Source organism: Palaemon carinicauda, unplaced genomic scaffold (assembly GCF_036898095.1).
Source record: "Palaemon carinicauda isolate YSFRI2023 unplaced genomic scaffold, ASM3689809v2 scaffold153, whole genome shotgun sequence".
Lineage (NCBI taxonomy): Eukaryota > Metazoa > Arthropoda > Malacostraca > Decapoda > Palaemonidae > Palaemon > Palaemon carinicauda.
This window is the reverse complement of record NW_027169070.1, coordinates 29283-53525: the sequence shown is the minus strand read 5'-3', so window position 1 is coordinate 53525 and position 24243 is coordinate 29283. Positions and strand designations below refer to the sequence as shown.

At 44.4% G+C, this 24243-nt stretch overlaps 1 protein-coding gene across 1 annotated transcript in view; it reads left to right on the top strand.

The window, feature by feature from the left end:
- The window catches only part of LOC137635644 (E3 ubiquitin-protein ligase CHIP-like), a 112516-nt gene that overhangs the window by 78485 nt on the left and 9788 nt on the right, over positions 1–24243 (top strand). The window contains exons 5-6 of the mRNA XM_068368110.1: positions 4732–4788; positions 4987–5103. Coding sequence (XP_068224211.1) covers positions 4732–4788; positions 4987–5103 — 174 coding nt within the window. The remainder of the gene's footprint in view (positions 1–4731; positions 4789–4986; positions 5104–24243) is intronic.

The window sequence follows — 24243 nt, the reverse complement described above, 5'->3', positions numbered from 1 at the left end:
GAATCAAAAGTAGAGCTTATTCTATGTTTAAACAGATTTCTTTTAGAAAAAAATTCAAAGTTTTCTGATAAGAAATATCAAAGATAGAGGAAAATTATTTATTTAAAGAAAATAATCAATGTAAGCTTTTAAAGGAGCATAGCTAAAAATTGAATTAGCCAGATTTTTCTTAGTAGAGCTTTAATACTATAACTCTCAGAAACAGGAAAGAATATTCATGCTGTTTGCAGTAAATTTGTCTATACGTAAGTAGCATTGAATGGAATTAACAGGCATGAAATATTGTGGGAAATACTGAGAAAAGGGAATAAGGACAATACCCAATAAGAAACTATAATAATTATTAAAAAGGTGTGAATCACAGAAATAAAAAGCAAAATAAAAAATAGAAGAATGTAATATAAGTTATAGATATTTTATGAAATGTGGACTACAGTCTTTTTTGGTCTAGTTATTTAAACTGAATTGCTTGTAATTTAGTATGCAGAAAGGCATTAGATATTATTAAAGAGAAATAATAGGTAGAAATTAATTAGATAAAAATGATGAAAGGAAGGAAAAATTCAAGGGATAAATTAAAATTTACTGTAAAGAAAGGGTAGAGGGAAATCATATTAAAGTGAAACTATTCATAAATAAATTATATATAGCATTATTGTTAATGATAAAAGTGAATGGTTAAATTTTAATGATTTAAGATTCTAAGGAGACTAGAAGGAAATATAGAAGTACAGTAGTTTATTTAGTGTTGTAGATTATTTAGAAGGTTATTAAGGTAATAATGTAAAAATAAAAATTTGAACAGTACTTTATTATACAATTACTTTAATAAAACCTACAGTACAATTTGTGGACTATTTGAAAACAGTATTGAGTGTTATTTGTAGTGTTAGGTGAGTGCATGTAGGCAGTGGTTAGTAGGTTAGGGGAGCTAAAGTTCACTGACCCAAGGGCACCAATTGTACACAGATTTTCACTTTTCGTAGGCATCTCTCTGGTTACGGTTTTCTTTCAGGTTAGTTCTTTCCCTTTGCTCACACAGACACCAAATAGTCTGGCCTATTCTTTACATATACTCCTCTGTCCTCATACACCTGACAACACTGAGATTACCAAACAATTCTACTTCACCCAAGCAGTTAACTACTGTATTGTAATTGTTCATTGGCTACTTTCCTCTTGGTAAGGGTAGAAGAGAGACTTTAGCTATGGTAAGCAGCTCTTCTAGGAGAAGGACACTCCAAAATCAAATAATTTTTCTCTAGTCTTGGGTAGTGCCATAGCCTCTGTACCATGGTCTTCCACTCTCTTGGGTTAGAGTTCTCTTGCTTGAGGGTACACTCAGGCACACTATTCTATCTAATTTATCTTCCTCCTGTTCTGTTAAAGTTTTTATAGTTTATATAGGAAATATTTATTTTAATGTTGTCACTGTTCTTAAGATATTTTATTTTTCCTTGTTTCCTTTCCTCAGTGGGCTACTTTCCCTGTTGGGGCCCCTGGGCTTATAGCATCCTGCTTTTCCAACTTGGGTTGTAGCTTAGCATTTAATAATAATGATAATAATAATAACCCCCATGAAGACCGAGGGCTGACTGTATATTATCTTTTATTTTTTAAAGCATTATTTTTTAAAGCATTTTAATGCACTATGTATAAAAGAACTATACATTATATTAGTCCCTACATTCTTTTAAAGAAATAAAATAATGAAAATAAAGATGCTCAATATTCATTATAATAGAGTAATTCATATTTAAGTGACTACTTGTAATAAGATGATAGAGAAATAATACAATATAAATTTTTAAAATAAAGTTTGTGAAAATGATAATGCTATATGTTCGTTACAATAAAATAATCAATCCTTTAAATTGATTATAAGCACTTGTATTAAAGAAACCGAAGCAGTCAGACTTATCCGCAACAGTTTAATGATCGGATATCACATGTCATGCATTGAACGCATTTAATAACAGATAATTATTGAAAATATATTTTTTTCTAGTGATACATACATACATACATATACCAAGGCACTTCCCCCAATTTTGGGGGGTAGACGACATCAACAAAAGAAACAAAAACAGAAAGGGGACCTCTACTCTCTACATTCCTCCCAGCCTGACAAGGGACTCAACCGAGTTCGGCTGGTACTGCTAGGGTGCCACACCCCACCCTCCCCCGTTATCCACCACAGATGAAGCTTCATAATGCTGAATCCCCTACTGCTGCTACCTCCGCGGTCATACAAGGCACCGGAGAAAGCAGCAGGGCCTACCGGAACTACGTCACAATCGCTCGCCATTCATTCCTATTTCTAGCACGCTCTTTTGCCCCTCTCACATCTATCCTCCCATGACCCAGAGCTTCCTTCTCTCCATCCATCCACCCAAACCTTGGCCTTCCCTTTGTATTTCTCCCATCATCTCTTGCATTCATCACCTTCTTTAGCACACAGCCATTTTCCATTCTCTCAACATGGCCAAACCACTTCAACACATTCATATCCACTCTAGCTGCTAACTTATTTCTCACACCCGTTCTCACCCTCACTACTTCGTTCCTAACCCTGTCCACTCGAGGTTCACCAGCCATACTCCTTAGACACTTCATCTCAATCCCATTCAATTTCTGTCTCTCCGTTACTTTCCTTCCCCACAACTCCAATCCATACATCACAGTTGGTACAATCACTTTCTCATACAGAACTCTCTTTACATTCATGCCCAACCCTCTATTTTTTACTACTCCCTTAACTGCCCCCAATACTTTGCATCCTTCATTCACTCACTGACATACATCTGCTTCCACTCCACCATTTGCTGCAACAACAGACCCCAAGTACTTAAACTGATCCGCCTCCTCAAGTAACTCCATTCAACATGACATTTAACATCGCACCACCTTCCCTCCTTATACATCTCATAACCTTACTCTTACCCACATTAAGTCTCAACTTCCTTCTCTCACACACCCTTCCAAATTCTGTGACTAATTGGCCAAGCTTCTCTTGCGTGTCTGCAACCAATACAGTATCATCCACAAACTACAACTGATTTACCTCCCATTCATGGTCATTCTCGTCTACCAGTTTCAATCCTCATCCAAGCACTCGAGCATTCACCTCTCTCACCACTCCATCAACATAAAAGTTAAACAACCATGGCAACATCACACATCCCTGTCTCAGCCCCACTCTCACCGGAAACCAATCACTCACGTCATTTCCTATCCTAACACATCCTTTACTACTTTTGTAGAAACTTTTCACTTCTTGCAACAACCTTCCATCACATTCCACATTGCTTCCCTATCAACTCTATCTTACGCTTTCTCCAAATCCATAAACGCAACATACACCTCCTTACCTTTTGCTAAATATTTCTCGCATACCTGCCTAACTGTAAAAATCTGATTCATACAACCCCTACCTCTTCTAAAACCACCCTGTACTTCTAAGATTGCATTCTCTGTTTTATTCTTAATCCTATTAATCAGTACTCTACCATACACTTTTCCAACTACACTCAACAAACTTATACCTCTTGAATTTCATCATAAAAAATCAAAAGGCCTGGATTCCCCAGGGAGTGTCAAAAAATTGATGGAATCTTGGTATCCCAGAAAACAAACCCTACCCGTGGACTGCAGTGAACTCAGCACAACACAGCACCTGTGATGCCTTTTCCATGGCTAGTGTCTTTGTTCATATTGTCAGTGATGATAGTTACCCTCAGTATTGTGGCTCCTGTTGAAGCAACTCCTGTGGTTCCTTCCCTCTGGGTAGCATCTTTATTGATGGTCATATAGACCTATCCTCTGCATGCAGAGCCTATGGGGAAACCTGGTAAGAGGAATAGGTGAATGCACTCATCCTCTTCCTCTCCTCTGCTGTTCCTCCTCTTCCTATGATTATGACATTTTTTCTCTCAAGAAGTCTAAGAAGTTCAGAAAGGCCAATCCAAGAAGTCCCATAGAGCTCCTAGCAAGTCCACCTCTTTATCGGGAGAAGTTGATGTCCCCCAGCAGACCCACTTATCATGTTAACTATAGTGGGATAGGGTTTTTAGCTGCTTTCTAGTAAAGAAGATGTTAAAAAGAGTCAGTACATACTTTTATCTATCCCTCCTGCAGACTCAGAGATGCATGAGGTCCTTGAGGGCTTGGCTTTGCTACACTGCAAGATTTTGACATCCCTCATATGAGTGTCGTAACTTCCGTACTCAAATATAGCCATGTTACTATCTGCCCAGATCACCTGTTGATGTACTTTGAATCGAAGATAGGTCCTGAGGGCATATATACTGTACATATGATCAGTACCCAAGTCTACTCTTCTCCCAACCTAGGACAAGGAAGGGCCAGGCAATGACGGCTGATGACTAAACAGGTAGATTTATAGGTTCCCCCAAACCCTCCATCCTTTGTTCCCAAGGATGGTAAGGATGCAAACACAAAAAACTATCGAGCTTGAGTGGATTTCGAACCCCAGTCCAGCAAAACACCAGGCAATTACATTTTGAGTAGGCTACTACAACCCAAGTTTTGACTTAAAGACATGTCTTACATATTCAAAGACCATACAGGTATTGGAGTAATGTATATTGTATGAAAAATCTAATTAGATATTTAGAATTTTTTATATCTTTAGAAACAAATTTTAAAGGGGTATACAACAACAATGTTTGCTGCTTTGATCAGTAAGATATAATTTATCTTTGTTTTCAGGATAACCATATCACAGAAGTCAACGCATTATTTGCAAAATTAGATGAGAGAAGGAGAGTGAGTATGCTACTTATTTTTTATACATTTTACCCAATTTTATACTTTATGAATATAGTCCATTGTTATATTTAGAGAAGTACCATAGTAGGAAAGATTAGAATTGTTAGAGGGATACAGGAGATGAAAATTTTTTTATCCAGATGGAGGAGCCATATATGGTCTTTTTCTCTAAATTTCTATCCCTCTTCTTTTCAGAAACGAGAAGTACCTGATTACTTATGTGGCAAAATTAGTTTTGAAATCCTTAGGGAACCTGTTGTAACTCCAAGTGGAATAACTTATGACCGCAAAGATATAGAAGAGCATTTACAGGTAAGCTTATAAATCTTGCAGAAGAGTTATACTGTAGTACTGTAGTATATTCTATTTTGATAAAATTTGAGAAGTAACGTAATGCTATATACAACAGTTTTTGTATAATCATTCAATCTTTTCTTATTACTTAGCTATTTTTTCAGGTTTAAATACAGTTTGTTCCAGCACGGAGTACTTACCTCGAACTACTTTCTTAGGAGTATCTGGAATCTCCTCCCAACTGACCAGAGTTTTGTGTAATTTACCCTACTCCCATTTTCTGTGGGGGTCAACCTCAGGCGGAGTGATACGCGCCCTGAGGCTAACCCCGGGTCAGGGAGCATGCTTTCTCAGGTCTCGACCTCCAGTAAGTTCTCTGGTCGCGTCGCGATAACATCTCGACGCTCTCCTTAATCCCAGTGCGACTCTTTGTGTCCCCGACCTTTTGTGTCTCGCGTGGTCTCCACGTGGTATACTTGTATCCTTCCCTTGTGTCTCCGCAGTCCCACGTGGTACCTTTGCGCTTCCCTTGTTCCTTCCCTTTTTCGTTCCTGTGTCTTACGGTGTGTTACTAGTGCGTAATGGAGCATCCCCGCCATTGTCCTGGGCCTATGGCTGGAAAATCGTGTGGTGCTTTTCTTTCGAAACCGGAGGTGGACCCGCACTCCTTGTGTTCATCGTGTAGGGGCAGAGTGTGTTCCCCTATGGACACGTGCCCAGAGTGCGAATCGTGGAACGAAGTTCAGTGGGTGCGTTTCGGCACGAAGAAGAAGAAGGCGCCCAAGAGGTCCCCTAAGAAGGCGAGCATCTCCTCTCCCCTTGCGTCTCCAGGAGCGTCGTCAGGGCGAGCCTCCATACCACCTTCCCCTACCCAGAGTAGAGGACGAGGTAAGTCCGTTGCGGGGAAGAAGCCGGCGGCTCTTTCCCAGGAGTCTGTATTGCAGGATAGTGGGGTAGTGGCGTCATTTCAGGCAAGTGAGGGGCCTGAGGGAGGGACGGGTGTGTGTTCTGAAGACGGAGCCGTGGTGCCTGTGGGGCACGTCTCGTCAGATGACCCTATGTGGGGTAAGAATGTTACTGCCTCTTCTCCCGCCTCTTGGGCGTGCTTTTCAGGTACCTCTACAGCCGAGGGCGCCGTCGAGAAAGACGACTCACCGCCATCAGACTCCCTCGGATGGGTACCTCTGAGGACACCCTATAGGTCCCCTTTGAGAATGGAGGAAGGCTTCGGAACCTGGTTCCCCATCGAAGATCGCCCACGCTCCCCTCCAGCGCCGTCGACTACCTTACCAGACGTCTTCCTACAGCCCTCGTCTTCCCCCGGTCGTCCGGTTATTCCTCCTGCGGCGCTTCTCGCGTCCGCCCCGCCGACGAGTTACGACGCATCGTCAGCCGTAACGAGTTCCTGTTCCTCGGAGGGCGAGGCCCGAAAGAAGTCCTGAAGACGTCCTCGTTCCTGCTCATGCTCCAGATATCCCCACGGGGGTAGACGCTCCTGGTCCCCCAGAAGGAAGTTTAGGAGAAGTAGATCGCCTGGAGAAGAATGGGTGCTGGTCCCGCGTAGCAAGCTCCCTGAGTTCTCAGCAGTTCCGAGTTCTTCAGGTTGGCGCCCTAGCTCCAGAACTCTGGACAGATTCACTTCTAGCGGCAGATTCGACAGACGGAGGGATACGTTGTTCCGGCCCTATCGGACAGGCGTAAGGCCGCGAAGGTTCCGGCTCAATCCGCCCAGCGGAGAGAGTCGCCCCTTCAGACTGGCAGCCTCGTCCCATCCTCCAAGGTGACACTTCACCGTCAGGAGAAGGAGAGACGGCTCCCCCCATCGGGTAAGCCCACGGAAGCCAGATCCTCCACGACGAAGGATAGACCTAGGACGGAGGCCCTCTCCACTACGGCAATGCCCGTCCTTTGTCCAGAGCCTCGTACGGAGGCCCCCGCCAGAGGGGCTCTGTTACGAGCAGCAGATCACCCTACAGAGGATATGGAGGATAACGCAGAGGGCTCAACAGCGGAGGTCTCCGCATACAGGAGAGTGATAGGGCTCATCAGGAGCCATCACACTATCGAAGAGCCCGAACCCTCCTCCGAGGACCCCTGGCGCTCTAGCCTAAACAGACTGGTAGAGTCCCCTGTCCAACATAGACCATCCCTATCACTACCGATGGCCAGGGATGTTAGGCTGGGTAGAGCCCACGTCAACAAAATCGTGGCCAACCATGCGGAGGCTCCCAAGACCCAAAGTTCCTCTAAGCTGCTCCAAGGCCTGAGGTCGCAGAGCAAATTTTACCTTCCTGAGGGACAGTGACCAGGTGCCTGTAAGGTGGTACCAGCTCTCGAGGTTTTAGGCCAAGGAGGACCTGAAGATAGGGCCTCGTCAGCTCCGATCTGTTTCTCGCAGTCAGAGGCTACGATGATGGAGGAGATAGCCAAAGACCTGGTCAACGTGTCCTCCTGGCTAGACTGGTGGGCCTCCGCCCTTGTAGGAGTCCAGGTCTCCTATGACCTCTCTGTCCCGGAGAATCAGGCCCTACTGAAGGAGCTGATTAGCTCGGGAGGTAGGGCCTTGAAGTTTGTCTCCTACCAGTCTCTAGCTCAAGCCGCCAACTGGATCCTGCGGAGGAGGGACACAGTCCTTAATAAAATAACCAGGCGTATTCCAGACAGAGAAGCGAGAGCCCTGAGAAACCTGCCACTGTGGGACGATTCCCTTTTCCCCCTGAAGGCAGCGGAAGATATAATGAAAAGGGTCAGAAAACGGAAAGACGTGGGTGATCTCAGACCCCAGTCAGTGAGAAGACCCATCCACAGAAGGACTGCTTCTGATGCTCCTCCACCTCCTCGGGCCTCGCCTAGCCAGCCCAGGAGAGACGCCCCAGCGACAGCTTGGTCACAACCTTCGCAGCCCTCCCGTAGGGGAACATCGTCAACTCAGTCCTCCTTTAGACCTTCCTATGCGGCAGCCAGGAGAGGGCGTGCAGGCCGCTCCTCCAGAAGGAGATAGGGAGAGAGGCCCCCTACTCCTGCCCAAGCCTCAGGTGGGGGGATGCCTCAGACATTTTTGGCAAGCATGGAAAGACCATGGTGCAGACCCGTGGACCGTAACAGTTCTGAAAGAAGGGTACAGGCTACCCTTCCTAGCAGACCCCCCGTCTTTAATACCAGACCTACGGGCAGAGTGGTTGGCTCCAAAGGACCCCTTGAGGAGGACAGCTCTGCAAGAGGAAGTCTCGGCGATGCTGGCAAAAGGAGCGATAGAACCAGTCCAGGAACCGGGCCAGGGGTTCTACAGCAGACTCTTCCTGGTGGAGAAGGCAACGGGAGGTTGGAGGCCGGTCATAGACCTCTCAGCCCTCAACAAGTTTGTGTGCAAGACCAACTTCAAGATGGACACCCCGAAGTCGGTCCTGGCGTCCCTGAGGGAAGGGGACTTCATGATATCCATAGACCTCAAGGATGCATACTTCCAAATCCCAGTACACCCCTCCAGCAGGAAGTACCTAAGGGTAAGATGGGGTGCCTAGACATTGCAGTTCAAGACCCTCTGCTTCGGGCTGTCCACAGCTCCTCAAGTCTTCACGAGGGTCTTCACAACAGTCTCAGTATGGGCACACGGACAGGGCATCCGCCTGATTCGGTACCTGGACGACTGGTTGTTACTTTCAACCTCAGGGGAAGTACCGAGCGAGCAAGGCGCGAAGCTTCTGCAGTTCTGCAATGTCCTGGGCATCATCATCAACCTGGAGAAGTCTCAACTGAGACCCTCCACCAGGATGACCTACCTCGGAATGGTCTTGGACACCCGGTTGGCGAGAGCCTTCCCTTCCGCGGAGAGACTAGACAACTTGGACCAGATCCTCCGTCTCTTCCTGTCGGACCAGCCCAGGAGAGCGAAGGACTGGCAAAGATTGATAGGCCATCTCGTATCGTTGGAGAAACTGGTCCCCCAGGGGAGGCTCAAACTCAGGGGGGTCCAGTGGAATCTGAAGGAGCTCTGGAACCAGAGGGACTCCCCCCACAAAGTGATTCCTGTTCTCCCGGAAACAAAGGAAGTCCTGGAGTGGTGGCTCAGCAGATCGAACACACTCAAGGGAATGCCCTTCGCAGCCGACCCTCCCGAGATGCTCCTGTTCACGGACGCATCCAAGGGTGGGTGGGTGCCCACCTCCTCGGAAGGTCAGCAAGAGGAAAATGGACGGACGAGGAGAAGGCTCAACACCTAAACGTCCTAGAAATGAGGGCAGTTCGAAGAGTGTGCCTAGAGTTTGTCAATCTACTCCGGGGGAACACCGTGGCACTGATGTGCGACAACGCCACGGTGGTGGCCTACATAAAGAAGCAGGGAGGACTAAAATCGAAGGAGTTGTGCAACCTCACGTTGGAACTTCTGGAATGGGCCGAGGTGGAGCAGATCAAGATCTCAGCAAGGTTCATTCCAGGAAAAAGGAACGTCCTGGCCGACGGCCTCAGCAGGATGGGACAAGTAGTTGGAGCCGAGTGGTCCCTACACCCAGTAGTGGCCAAAGTCATCATCCAAAAATGGGGGTCGCCAGTGATGGACCTCTTTGCGACAAGACTGAATGCACAGCTCCCCGTGTTTTGTTCTCCTGTGCCAGACCCAAGAGCGGCATTAGAGGACGCCTTCCAGCACCCTTGGGACAATCTCGACGTTTACGCCTTCCCTCCCTTCGCGATGCTCAGGCAGGTGCTCAACAGAGTAAGGAGGGCCCACAACCTGAAGATGTCTTTGGTAGCGCCCTGGTGGCCGGAGAGAGAATGGTTCGTGGATCTAAAGGAACTAGCGTCTCTTCCACCTTGGCCCCTCCCGGACAGGCCAGACCTTCTCTGGCAGCCCCACTTTCAAAGGTTCCACGAGAACCCTCGGTCCCTCCGCCTTCTCGCGTGGAGGGTATTGAGCGTCTCCTGAGGAAGGAAGGCTATTCGTCGAAGACAGCAGCAAGGATGTCAGGGTATCTGAGACGTTCATCAGCAGCGGTCTACCAAGCAAAGTGGGCCACTTTCACTAAGTGGTGCTCCTCCAGGAGCATCAAGCCACTGAAGGCCTCCATCCCGGAGGTTGTGGACTTCTTGGTCTATCTCAGGGACGTGGTCAACATGTCTATTCCGGCCATCAAGGGAGTCCGTGCAGCGTTAGGCCAAGTTTTCCTCCTGAAGGGCATCGACCTGGGCGCCTCTAGACATAACTCGATGTTCATCAAGAGTTTCGAGCAGGCATGCCCCCCTCAAGCCGTTAGGGTGCCACAGTGGGATGTGGCCAGGGTCCTGAAGATGTTATCAGAACCCCCGTTCGAGCCCCTAAAAGACATCGTAGACAAAGATCTCACCCTCAAGACTGTTTTCCTGCTGGCTTTGGTCTCAGCAAAGAGGGTAGGGGAGATTCATGGACTGTCTTACGAGGTCTCGCACTCGAAGGGTTGGCGAGAGGCTTCCTTCAAGTTTGTACCATCCTTTGTAGCTAAGACCCAGAATCCAGCCGTGTGGGATCCCAGGTTTGAAGGCTTCTCAATACCAGCAATTCCCCGTTCGGACAACCCGAAGGACTTAAGGCTGTGCCCTGTTAGGGCAATAAGGAGATACCTAGAGAGGACGTCTAAACTTCGGCCTAATATCAAAAGTCTGTTTGTCTCCACAGGCCCAGTGAAGAAGCCGATCTCAAAGAATACCATCTCCTTCTGGCTGCAACAGGTGATTATCAGAACCTACAGTAGTGCTGGAATTCCCCTGCCGGGCAAGCCCAGGCCCCACGACATTAGGGGTCTAAGTACCTCGTTAGCATTCGAGAAGAATATGGCAGTGGGCCAAATCCTGAGAGCTGGCACCTGGTCTAACCAGTCGACCTTCACGGCTCACTACCTAAAGGACTATTCGAGGAAGTCCCTGAACGGATTCTCAATAGGAACCGTCATCTCCGCGCTCCAAACGGTTTGACGACATAGCCCCAGAAACAATCGCGGATGGTAAGACCAAGAGACACAGGTTCGTTCCTTAACCCCCTTGTTCTTCCTTCCCCTATTTCCGCTCAAAGATGTGCTCGGGTAGTCCCCCTGAGCCTGTTTCAAGACACACGATCATCGGAAGGACGTGTCTCCTAGGAATTCTTGCAGAGGTGAGTTACTTAGACACTAAGGTAGAGCTTTTTGTGTAGTTTTTCCCTATTTTCTGTGTTTCATGAATGGCAACAGAACCTAGCCTCCTATCTAGGTTCCCCTGATCATGCTTAGCTCGGTCTCTAGGTCTAGAAGGCCACTCCCACCTCCTGAAGTGTAAGTCTCCTAAGAAAGTACGGTAGTTCGAGGTAAGTACTCCGTGTTGGAACAAATCACAAATTTTAAGCAATTTGTATTTTTCCTAACAGTACTTACCTCGAACTACTTTCGGGTGATGGCCCACCCTTCCTTCCCCGAGTGCCTTACTGGACCTCTTAAGAACCTAAGCTACCAAGAACTTACTGGAGTTCGAGACCTGAGAAAGCATGCTCCCTGACCCGGGGTTAGCCTCAGGGCGCGTATCACTCCGCCTGAGGTTGACCCCCACAGAAAATGGGAGTAGGGTAAACTACACAAAACTCTGGTCGGTTGGGAGGAGATCCCAGATACTCCTAAGAAAATAGTTCGAGGTAAGTACTGTTAGGAAAAATACAAATTACTTAAAATTTGTGATATTTAATAGTTTATTCAGTTTTGTATTAGACCAGTTGTCTGCTTCTTATTACTACTGTACTACTTCAACTAAAGTTATAAGCTTAGTTGCAATCCTCATAAGAAAATCCCTAGGACCCCAGTAAGGAAAGCAGCGCAGTACAGAAAAAGAAGTAAAGAATAAACTAGAATAGACAAAGTTATAACACAAACTATATAAACATGAATTTATAACTAGAGAAGGACAGTAGTAATGATTTTGAAAGTTTGGTAAAAAACGAAGATAAAAGGATTCAGAAAAGGACAACCTCTTGATTAACCACTCAACATCCTTAACCATTAAGCTTGCCCAATACACTTTAAAAAAAACAAAAAAAAACAAAAACAAGAAGATTGAAATGAAAGGGTGCTTAAGTGTGCTCAAACAAGAGAATGTCAACCCTATACAATGGAAGGCCATGGTTCAGAAGCTATTGCACTATCCAAGACTAGAGAAAATATGTTCAGTTTCAGAATGTACTTCTAGAAGAGATGTTTACTAAAGGTAAAGGGTCATTTCTGTCCTTACTGTGCAACTACCTACTTAAATGAGAGAGCAAGGTCTGGTTTACTTAGTATTGTCAGATATTTGAGGAAAGACCAGAATGTGTAAAACATATGCCAGACTATTCATTGTATCTTTTTGAAAAATAAGTTCTATGTAGGGTAGTATTCAACATAAACTGGCCAGTTCTATCTCAGTAAGAAAGTATTCTTATTTATCATGTATCATTTCTTAGGAAAAAGGAAAGTAAGACTTATGGGAAAGGTTATCATAAGTAATGATAGAAGTTCTACTATCAGAGGGTATGTTGATAGGAGAAGGCCTTAATGACCACTCATTAATTGGTATAGTTGGTTTTTCAATATTAAACTTACCCGATAATCATGTAGCTGTCAACTCCGTTGCCCGACAGAATTCTATGGAGGGATACGCCAGCTATCACAATACTAGAAGGGGGTGTACTTACCAGCGCCACCTGTGGCCAGGTACTCAAGTACTTCTTGTTGACACCTCCTCAATTATTCCTCTGTCGTGCTTCCGGCAAGACGTTCTGGGATACGCTTATGTTCTTGGAGTATTTTCACGACTTTGGTGAAGTATTTCTCTTTGATTTCGGCTGTCGCTTTACTGGAAACTTCTATATTAGCTTAGTTAGCTTTTGGAATTAATTTGATTAATTATGGTGACGAAGAGAGTATGAACTCTCTTTCACCTTTAAATGGCCGACCCTTCCCTTAGACGGAAGTGTTGGTGTCTAAGAGAGTATAGACTCTCTTTCTTAATTTTGCTTAACAAAAGTTATAGATTTATTTTATATCTCTCCGCCTCTTATAGGCCTCTTCGATTAACTTCCTTTTATTATAAACTTATTTAAAATTAATTTTTATATTTGTTTATATTCGACCTTCCTAATAGTAGGCGGTCTTTTCTTGGTACCGAAGTTAATTAACATTGAGCCCGTCATTTTGGTTTTACCTGTTAACATATTATGCTATTTTAATGTCTTTGAAAGAATTTCTTTGATAGTCTCGTACTGTTTTCAAAGTTGAACTAACGTTTTGTTTTGTCTCTGCAGTTGTTGACGTTCAGAACGTTCAACTTGCGCTCTATCGTTACGATAGAGAAAGAATTTTCACGGTTTCACGTTGCAGTAAGAGTAACCGTGTCTAGCGTTTTGTTCATTCTTTCTTAACTTAATGGTTTTAATCCTAATAAAGGAACTTTTCATTTTGGGAAATATTTCAGTTTTTTCCTTTAACAATAATATGTTTTAACGATATATATGATTGGGCTCTTCTCTCAGGTTCTAAGTCAAGAGAGAGAGAGAGAGAGAGAGAGATAGAGACGGAGGGAGAAAGAGGAGGATAAACGTTTCATTCAAGCGAGTAACGTTGTTATCGTTTTTGCTCTTCTCCCTAGTCTCTTTAGGGGAAGAAGGTAAACGTTTCTAGAGTGATCTAGTGTTTAGTCTCTTTCCAGCCACTGAATTATTTATCTTTCATTAGATTTTTCTGTTACATTGTAATTCTGTTTTCGCAATTACTAACTTTTGAGAAAGGATAGAATTGCGTGTTTCAGGTACAAACCACTTAAAGTTTCGAGTTCAGTGAAATAAGTGCAAACAGAAAATCAAAGTGATAAGTGATTAGCGCAAAGTGTGTCAGTGTTGTGCGTGAGGGTACTTCTGTGCGCGCCAGTCGTCCTCCCAGTCCGGGACCTCTTGCAAGCTCCCAAGCCCAGGGGAGAAGCAATGTCGAAGGGCAGAAGGGTTCAGCAGGCCTTGATCGGCGCACAGAAGTATCCTCGGTGGTTGTGGGCGTGTCTTTCCGAGACCGTCACTCCCACCCGCAGACGATTGAGCCCTTATTTTGCTCGTCTGCAGAAGAAATTTAGGGGAGAAAACGCTGGTCTCAGGTCTCAAGACCTCTTAAACGTAAAGTCCAGACCTATGCCAGACGTACGAAGTTAGAGTTCAACAACCCGGATGCAGTCATTGGATTAGCTCTGACTCTCCTCAGTCATCAGTTGAATGCACTCCGCCTAAGAGGAGTAAGGTTCTGCCACAACAGAGCTCGACTGTTAAGGCTTTACCTCAGCCTACTGTAGTTTCTGCCGACCCCAAGTGGACTCTACTACAGTCCATGCAAGCACAGCTTTCGGACTTGATGCGTGAGTGTCGGGCTGAGAGTGTTGCGCCTCCGCCTCCGCCTACACTCCCTCCGCCTGCGCTCGCTCCGCCTGATCGCAGTACCACCTGCCAGGCGTACGATGTTGAGCCACGTTCTGAGTTTGCTGTTCCCAGTGGTGTTCAGCCTCCGCCTTCCTTAAGGCAACCTTTACAATGGGATCAGGAGGATTATACCTCTCTTCCTCCGCCTCCACTTGCTGCTCCACCAGTGATGCAACACTCGGTTGAGGTACAACAACCTCTCCCGTCCATGAGTCAGTCTCCTCAGCTCTCGCTGCAGCGAGCTCAACCCTCCTCAAGGCAAGCACCTCAACACCTTAGCCTTGCGCCTCAGGAGCCTCAACTTGCGAGATTTTTACTGCGTTCTGCGCAGCCACTACCTTTTCGCTCTCAGCTCACACCGCAGGAACCTCAACTCGTTCCTCAGGAACTTGCTACTGCGCATCCGCCAACCACTCAGCAAGCGCAACCCTTGAGTTCAGCCACTCATGCCAGGAGTCAGCCTCCTCCACCCATGCGCCTACCTTCTGCTACTTCCTTTGATCAGCCTTTGCAGACTGAGCCTCAGGTGTTCCCTCAACAGAGTCTTGAAGAGGAAACCACAACTATTGTTGTTCCAGCTCGTTCTGACTCTGCTGTTCAGCATACCTTACCTCCATTTTCAAACCTTATGATAATGGAGGTTATTTGTATTACTTATAAAAATATATTTGTATTCCTGGCAATATATTTTTAACAATATCGCAAAATATGGCAAAAATATGAATCATGAGTTATGAATGTAAGGTATATATTATGTTGTTATTAAAACCCCATGCAAGCATGCATAAAGCACTCTAGCACTGGTCATGGAATTTCTGAGAAATGTTAAACGCCATGCACACGCTCTGCTTACCTTACATGCTCTGCTTACAGCATGCTCTGCATACTACATGCTCTGCATACAGCATGCTCTGCATTCAGCATGCTCTGCATACAACATGCTCTACATACAGCATGCTCTGCATACAGCATGCTCTGCATACAACATGCTCTGCATACAGCATGCTCTGCATTCAGCATGCTCTGCATACAACATGCTCTGCATACAGCATGCTCTGCATTCAGCATGCTCTGCATACAACATGCTCTACATACAGCATGCTCTGCATACAGCATACTCTGCATACAACATGCTCTGCATACCTTACCGCATGCTTCTCAGTCACACATCTTTGGTTGTTGCCAACTCACTAGACTGTCAAGCAGTTTCATAACGTTGCCTTCTAGTCTGCTGCTTTTGCACCAGTGAACCCTCACTGAGAGAACTTAGCTTTTCTAGGATATGGTCCCTGTAGATGAGAAAGTTCTTTTCTCCCTCCTTCTGATATTCCCTTGAGGACTCTGTCATTTGGAGGGAGCCTTTAGCTGCATAGCCTCCTATGGACTTTTATTTAAGCATAACATGCTTCCAGGGAAGGTAATGGTTCCACTTCAGTCGCTAATCCCGTCTGTTACCACACCTGCTCCCATAGACCTTGAGCTGTGTTACAAGACATGCAGTCCAAGCTTAGTCCTTGTTAGAGGATTTTTTGTTTACGGAGTCAATGTGTCACGGGGAAGACGTTCAACAACCAACAGAAGTGACTTGTTGTGACGCAGTGCGGCAACCTCAGCAACCCGATAAGGAGTTTGTCTGTACGACCCAGACAGTCTAGACAGATTCGGGTTGTCACTGTACTTCCTCGCTTGCCCATGATTGACAGTTCACAGACTGTGCAGCAGTACCATGATCTTGTGTCCGGCTCCGTCAGACGACTGGCTTTTAAGAGCTCCCACAAGTCGTCGCTGTCTGGAGATTTTCAAATGGACTATGGATCTGACCAAGGAACTGGGCCTCCTGGTCAATTTTGAGGAGTCTCAGCTCGTCCCATCCCAGACCATTGTCTCCTTGGGTATGGATCTTCAGAGTTGAGCTTTTCGGACTTTTCCGTCGGCCCCAAGGATCTTCCAAGCCCTAGAATGCATCCAGAGCATGCTGAGAAGGAACCGATGCTCAGTCAGGTAGTGGATGAGTCTAACAGGGACACTTTCATCGCTGGCCCTGTTCATCGTGTTAGGGAGACTCCACCTCCCCCCCCTTCAGTATCATCTAGCTGCTCACTGGATAAAGGACATGACGCTAGAGACGGTCTCAGTTCCTGTTTCCGAAGAGAGGAGGTCTTCTCTCGCGTGGTGTAAGAACAGCTTTCTTCTCAAGGAAGTCTACCTTTGGCTGTTCAGAAACACAACCGCCGTCTCCTCTCGGACGCATCAGACACGGGCTGGGGTGCGACTTTGGACGGACAAGAATGCTCGGGAACATGGAATCAGGAGCAAAGGACACTTCACATCAATTGCAAGGAGTTGTTGGCGGTTATTCTGGCCTTGATAAACTTCAAGTCCCTCCAGCTTAACAAAGTGGTGGAGGTGGACTCTGACAACACCACAGCCCTGGCTTACATCTTCAAGCAGCGAGGGACTCTTTCGTGGAAGTTGTTCTAGATCGCAAGGGACCTACTCATCTGGTCTAAAGATCGAAAGCTAACTGGTAACGAGGTTCATTCAGGGCGGTATGAATGTCATGGCAGATCACCTCAGACGGAAGGGTCAGGTCATCCCCACAGAGTGGACCCTTCTCAAGAATGTTTGCAGCAGACTTTGGGCCCTGTGGGGTCAGCCAACCATAGATCTGTTCACTACCTCGATAACCTAGAGACTCCTGTTGTATTGTTCTCCGATTCCAGACCCAGCAGCAGTTCACGTGGATGCTTTTCTGCTGGATTGGTTCCATCTCGACCTGTATGCATTCCCGCCGTTCAAGATTGTCAACAGGGTACTTCAGAAGTTCTCCTCTCACAAAGGGACACGGCTGACGTTGGTTGGCTCCGCTCTGGCCCGCGAGAGAATGGTTCTTAGAAGTACTGCAATGGCTGGTCGACATTCCCAGGACTCTTCCTCTAGGAGTGAACCTTCTAAGTCTACCTCACGTAAAGAAGGTACACCCAATCCTCCACGCTCTTCGTCTGACTGCCTTCAGACTTTCGAAAGACTCTCAAGAGCTAGGGGCTTTTCGAAGGAGGCAGCCAGAGCGATTGCCAAAGCAAGGAGAACATCCACTCTCAGAATCTATCAGTCTATAGGGGAAGTCTTCCGTAGCTGGTACAAGACCAATGCAGTTTCCTCAACCAGTACCACTGTAACCCAGATTGCTGACTTCCTGTTATATCTAAGGAAAGTAAGATCCCTTTCAGCTCCTACGATCAAGGGTTACAGAAGTATGTTGGCAGCGGTTTTCCGCCACAGAGGCTTGGATCTTTCCACCAACAAAGATCTACAGGACCTCCCTAGGTCTTTTGAGACCTCAAAGGAACGTCGGTTGTCCACTCCAGGCTGGAATCTAGACGTGGTCCTAAGGTTCCTTATGTCATCAAGATTTGAACCTCTCCAATCAGCCTCTTTTTAGGACCTCACATTAAAAACTCTTTTCCTCGTGTGCTTGACAACAGCTAAAAGAGTAAGTGAGATCCACGCCTTCAGCAGGATCATTGTTTTCACATCTGAAACGGCTACATGTTCCTTGCAGCTCGGTTTTTGCTAAACGAGCTTCCTTCACGTCCTTGGCCTAAGTCGTTCGAGATCCCAAGCCTGTCCAACTTGGTGGGGAATGATCTGAAGAGAGTACTTTGCCCAGTTAGAGCTCTTACGTACTATCTAAAAAGGTCTTAACCTTTACAAGGACAATCAGAAGCCTTATAGTGTGCTATCAAGAAACCTTCTTTTCCAAGTTCTAAGAACTCAGTTTCTTACTATTCAGGCTTCTGATTAGAGAAACACATTCTCATCTGAAGGAAGAAGACCTTGCTTTGCTGAAAGTAAGGACACATGAAGTGGGAGCTGTGGCTACTTCAGTGGCCTTCAAACAGAGCCATTCTCTGCAGAGTGTTATGGATGCAACCTATTGGAGAAGCAAGTCAGTGTTCGCATCATTCTATCTCAAAGATGTCCAGTCTCTTTACGAGTACTGCTACACCCTGGGACCATTCGTAGCAACGAATGCAGTAGTAGGCGAGGGCTCAGCCACTACATTCCCATAATCCCATAACCTTTTAACCTTTCTCTTGAATACTTTTTATGGGTTGTACGGTCGGCTAAGAAGCCTTCCACATCCTTGTTGATTTGGCGGGTGGTCAATTCTTTCTTGAGAAGCGCCGAGGTTAAAGGTTGTGATGAGGTCCTTTAGTATGGGTTGCAGCCCTGTATACTTTAGCACCTTTGAGTTGATTCAGCCTCCCAAGAGGAACGCTGCGCTCAGTAAGGAAGACGATCTTATTAAAGGCAGAGTAACGGTTCAAGTCGACTTCCTTACCAGGTACTTATTATTTCATTGTTATTGTGGATAACTGATTATATGAAATACGGGATACTTAGCTATCCTTTAATCTTGTACACTGGTTTTCACCCACCCCCCTGGGTGTGAATCAGCTACATGATTATCGGGTAAGTTTAATATTGAAAAATGTTATTTTTATTAGTAAAATAAATTTTTGAATATACTTACCCGATAATCATGATTTAATCGACCCTCCCTTCCTCCCCATAGAGAACCAGTGGACCGAGGAATAATTGAGGAGGTGTCAACAAGAAGTACTTGAGTACCTGGCCACAGGTGGCGCTGGTAAGTACACCCCCTTCTAGTATTGTGATAGCTGGCGTATCCCTCCATAGAATTCTGTCGGGCAACGGAGTTGACAGCTACATGATTATCGGGTAAGTATATTCAAAAATTTATTTTACTAATAAAAATAACATTTTGAGGAAGAAATAAGAATTATGAGGATAAAGTTAGGTAATAATTTTACCAGATGCAAGTGTTAAAAATGATATAAAACTACTCGACAGTAATAATGGAATTTACGTTATACATACATACATATACCAAGGCACTTCCCCCAATTTTGGGAGGTAACTGACATCAAACAAATGAAACAAAAAAGGGACCTCTCCTCTCTATGCTCTCCCGGCCTGACAAGGGACTCAACCAAGTTCGGCTGGTACTGCTAGGGTGCCACAGCCCACCCTCCCCCATCATCCACCACAGATAAAGCTTCATAACGCTGAATCCCTTACAGCTACCACCTCCGTGGTCATCCAAGGCACCGGAGGAAGTAGCAAGGCCTACCGGAACTGCATCACAATCGCTCGCCATTCATTCCTATTTCTAGCATGCTCTCTTGCCTCTCTCACATCTATTCTCCTATCGCCCAGAGCTTCCTTCACTCCATCCATCCACCCAAACCTTGGCCTTCCTCTTGTACTTCTCCCATCAACTCTTGCATTCATCACCTTCTTTAGCAGATAGTCATTTTCCTTTCTCTCAACATGGCCAAACCACCTCAACACATTCATATCCACTCTAACTGCTAACTCATTTCTTACACCCGTTCTCACTCTGACTACAGTACTTCGTTCCTAACCCTATTTACTCGAGATATACCAGCCATACTCCTTAGACGCTTCATCTCAAACACATTCAATTTCTGTCTCTCCGTCACTTTCATTTCCCACAACTCCAATCCATACATCACAGTTGGTACAATCACTTTCGCGTACAGAACTCTTTACATTCATGCCCAACCCTCTATTTTTAACTACTCCCTTAACTGCCCCCAACACTTTGCATCCTTCATTCACTCACTGACGTACATCTGCTTCCACTCCACCATTTGCTGCAACAACAGACCCCAAGTACTTAAACTGATCCACCTCCTCAAGTAACTCTCCATTCAACCTCGCACCACCTTCCCTTCTTATACATCTTATAACCTTACTCTTACCCACATCAACTCTCAACTTCCTTCTCTCACACACCCTTCCAAATTCTTTCGCTGATCGGCCAAGCTTCTCTTGGGCGTCTGCAACCAGTATAGTATCATCCGCAAACAACAACTGATTTACCTCCCATTCATGGTCATTTTCATCTACGAGTTTCAATCCTCGTCCAAGCACTCGAGCATTCACCTCTCTCACCACTCCATCAACATACAAGTTAAACAACCATGGCTACATCACACATCCCTGTCTCAGCCCCACTCTCACCGGAAACCAATCGCTCACTTCATTTCCTATCCTAACACATGCTTTACTACCTTTGTAGAAACTTTTCACTGCTTGCAACAACCTTCCACCAACTCCATATAACCTCATCACATTCCACATTGCTTTCCTATCAACTCTATCATACGCTTTCTCCAGATCCATTAACGCAACATACACCTTACCTTTTGCTAAATATTTCTCGCATATCTGCCTAACTGTAAAAATCGGATTCATACAACCCCTACCTCTTCTAAAACCACCCTGTACTTCTAAAATTGCATTCTCTGTTTTATCCTTAATCCTATTAATCAGTACTCTACCATACACTTTTCCAACTACACAACAAACTAATACCCCTTGAATTACAACACTCATGCACATCTCCCTTACCCTTATATAGTGGTACAATACACACAAACCCAATCTACTGGTACCATTGACAACATGAAACACATATTAAACAATCTCGCCTACCATTCAAGTACAGTCACACCCCCTTCCTTCAACATCTCAGCTCTCACACCATCCATACCAGGGGCTCTTCCTACTCTTGTTTCATCTAGTGCTCTCCTCACTTCCTCTCTTGTAATCTCTCTCTTATTCTCATCTCCCATCACTGGCACCTCAACACCTGCAACAGCAATTGTATCTGCCTCCCTATTATCCTCAACATTCAGTAAACTTTCAAAGTACTCCCCCCACCTTTTCTTTGCCTCCTCTCCTTTTAACAACCTTCCATTTCCATCTTTCACTGTCTCTTCAATTCTTGAACCAGCCTTCCTTACTTGCTTCACTTCTTTCCAAAACTTCTTATTCTCTTCATATGAATGACCCAATCCCTGACCCCACCTCAGTTCAGCTGCCCTCTTTGCCTCACTTACCTTGTGCTTTACTTCCACATTTTTCTCTCTATATCTTTCATACTTCTCTACACTATTACTCTGCAGCCATTCTTCAAAAGCCCTCTTTTTCTCTTCCACTTTTACCTTTACTCCTTCATTCCACCATGCACTGCCCTTCCTTATGCTGCCTCCAACAAACTTCTTGCCAAACACATCACTTGCAATCCCAACAAAATTTTCTTTTACTAAATTCCACTCCTCCTCTAAATTACCAGTTTCTCTTACTTTCACTTCGCCATATGCCATTTTCAACCTTTCTTGATATTTACTTTTTACCCCCGGTTTTATTAGCTCTTCAACGTTATACAGAAATTTAATGAAAATATCCATTTGTTTCCATTGATACAAGAAGTATTCTATAATGTATAATCTTTAAGGTATAGATATGATAAACAAATACAAATCAGCAGTAAACTATTGATAAAAGATATATATATGAGAGAGAGAGAGAGAGGTGTCATATAAATTTAGTTCATTAGACATAAGGTTTATTTATTCGTTTATCATTCCACCTTGGGGTGACTGTGACTGTCACTAGGAACTTAATCATTGCTGTTTTTGGTATTTCACAAGCTTGGAAATAGACTGCGCATTTAAGAATATGACAAATACGTATTGCGTGAAAGGGCAATAAATGGAAGTCATCACAATTTGCTAACTTTTGCTCATGAAAACAAGGAACAATACTAGTATGAAATATATAAAACATGAAGGTGGTATTATTTTGTATAAATGATAGTTTAGAAAAAAGGAATAAAATAAGAAAAAAAAAAGATGAATCTCATCTTCTGTCAACAATTTCCATTACTGGTAAGTTTTCGTCACGTGGGTGGGACTTATAGTCGAAGGTGGGGAGACTTTCTCTGTGATTTGAACATTGACAACATAGAAAAACAATAAGATAGACCTTACATAATCATGAATAAGGACTGGAATCTCAACTATTTTTGGGGGTAATGAAGTTAGATGTGAATACTGTATACTAAAATAGACTTAATAATCATGAGTAAAGACTAGAATCACAAGTATTTTGGTGGTAGGATGACATGTCTCCCAAATTTCCAATTGGGGGTATCAGGGTGGGGTTGAGTAGTGCCTAAGGCAGGGAATGTCGCCATTGGTAACATAAAAAGACGAAAATTGCTCTTACATATTTAGAAATAAAGGGTAGAATCCCAAAGATTATGCTGGTTGGCTAAAAACAGGATGAGGAGGGGCTAATATTAGGGAAATGAGATTTTTTAGTGAAATTTCCCGAGTGTGAACTTGTATGATATTCAACCATGTGCTACAGTATACTCTTTCGTAGCTTGTAGGAAAGATGATAATAATAAGGATGATAATACAGTAATAATAATATTGATGATAATACTGTAATAATAATAGTGATAATAATACTGTAATAATGATAATGATGATAATAATGAAGATGATCCTTACCAACGTCACAGCGTGTATTACTAGGCATGTTTTGACGTGTACCAACGTCATCGAATCAAAGGGGTTAAATAAAAAATCACATTCACGGGTTCGCGAGAAATACTCTCACAGCGCGACAGTTTTAGACAGACTGCACTTCTTTGCACACGGTTTGCTTCGCGCCGCTTTCCTCTCCCCCAGCACAACATTATATCTCTCGCTGACTTGGCCTCAGTCCCGTGTCGTCTCTCATCGCGTGTCCATCTCCCGTTTCTGTCCTTTTTTGAGCAGAATCACATTTTGATATAAAAAAGTAGTGTTTATATTTACTGAGTAATGTACTGTAGATGTGTAATTCTCTACAGTACAGTACTGCGCAAAAGACAACGCATCACGCTTCAAGACCGTGTAGAACTTCTTACGAAAATGGTTAGTGGTCTATTTACAAAATAAGTACGCTTAGTTAATCTTCAATATACTGTAGTATCACTGTATACATATTGTACAGTACAGTATTACAGTAATGTATAGTATTGTGTATTAACTATACTGTTCAGTACTATATGTAAATTACTACTGTATTGTATTCTACATTATGTAAATGTAGGCTATGTGTGCGGTGAGTTGTCAAACAGTGCAAGTTGTCTGAGCGAAAACAGCGAATACTTACAGTACAGGTAAGCTGTACTGTAGTGATAGTACTGTACATATACAGTGGAACCTCAGTACTCGAACAACCCACAAGTCGAACAGTTCGGTATTCGATCAAAAAATTTGAGTTAAAAACTGTATCTGAATCCAAAAAAAAATTTTGGAACTTGAATAGCTAAACATCATCCCGTCAACTGCACGGCATCAGTTTGAGGTGGCCTGCTGTAAAAGGAAGACTCGAATGTTAAGTTGTGTTATAGATTGTGCTAATCTGAATCTTTGCTTTTTTTTATCAGTTCTAGCCGTTAATCACGGGTCCAAAGAAAGCCAGAAGTAAACAGAAAGATAGGAGGAAGACAGTGTGAAAAACAATTGAATTAAAAAAAGGAAATAATTGCCAAATATGAAAACTGGTTTATTCTCGGATCTCGCTTCTCGGTTCGGCATTTGGAAATCGACAATTCCGACTTTCCTAAAGAACAAAGAAGTGATAAAGGCAGCTAATTTTGAAAAAGAGGTGTGACTGATAACTAAGCAAAGGTCTCAGGTAATGGAAGTAATGGAAAAGCTGCTACTTATATTCATCAGGGAAAAAGAGTTAGCCGGTGATAGTATTAGTGAAGATTTTATTTGTGAAAAAGCATAACAGATTTACGGTGACGTTAAAAAGAAAACGGCTAG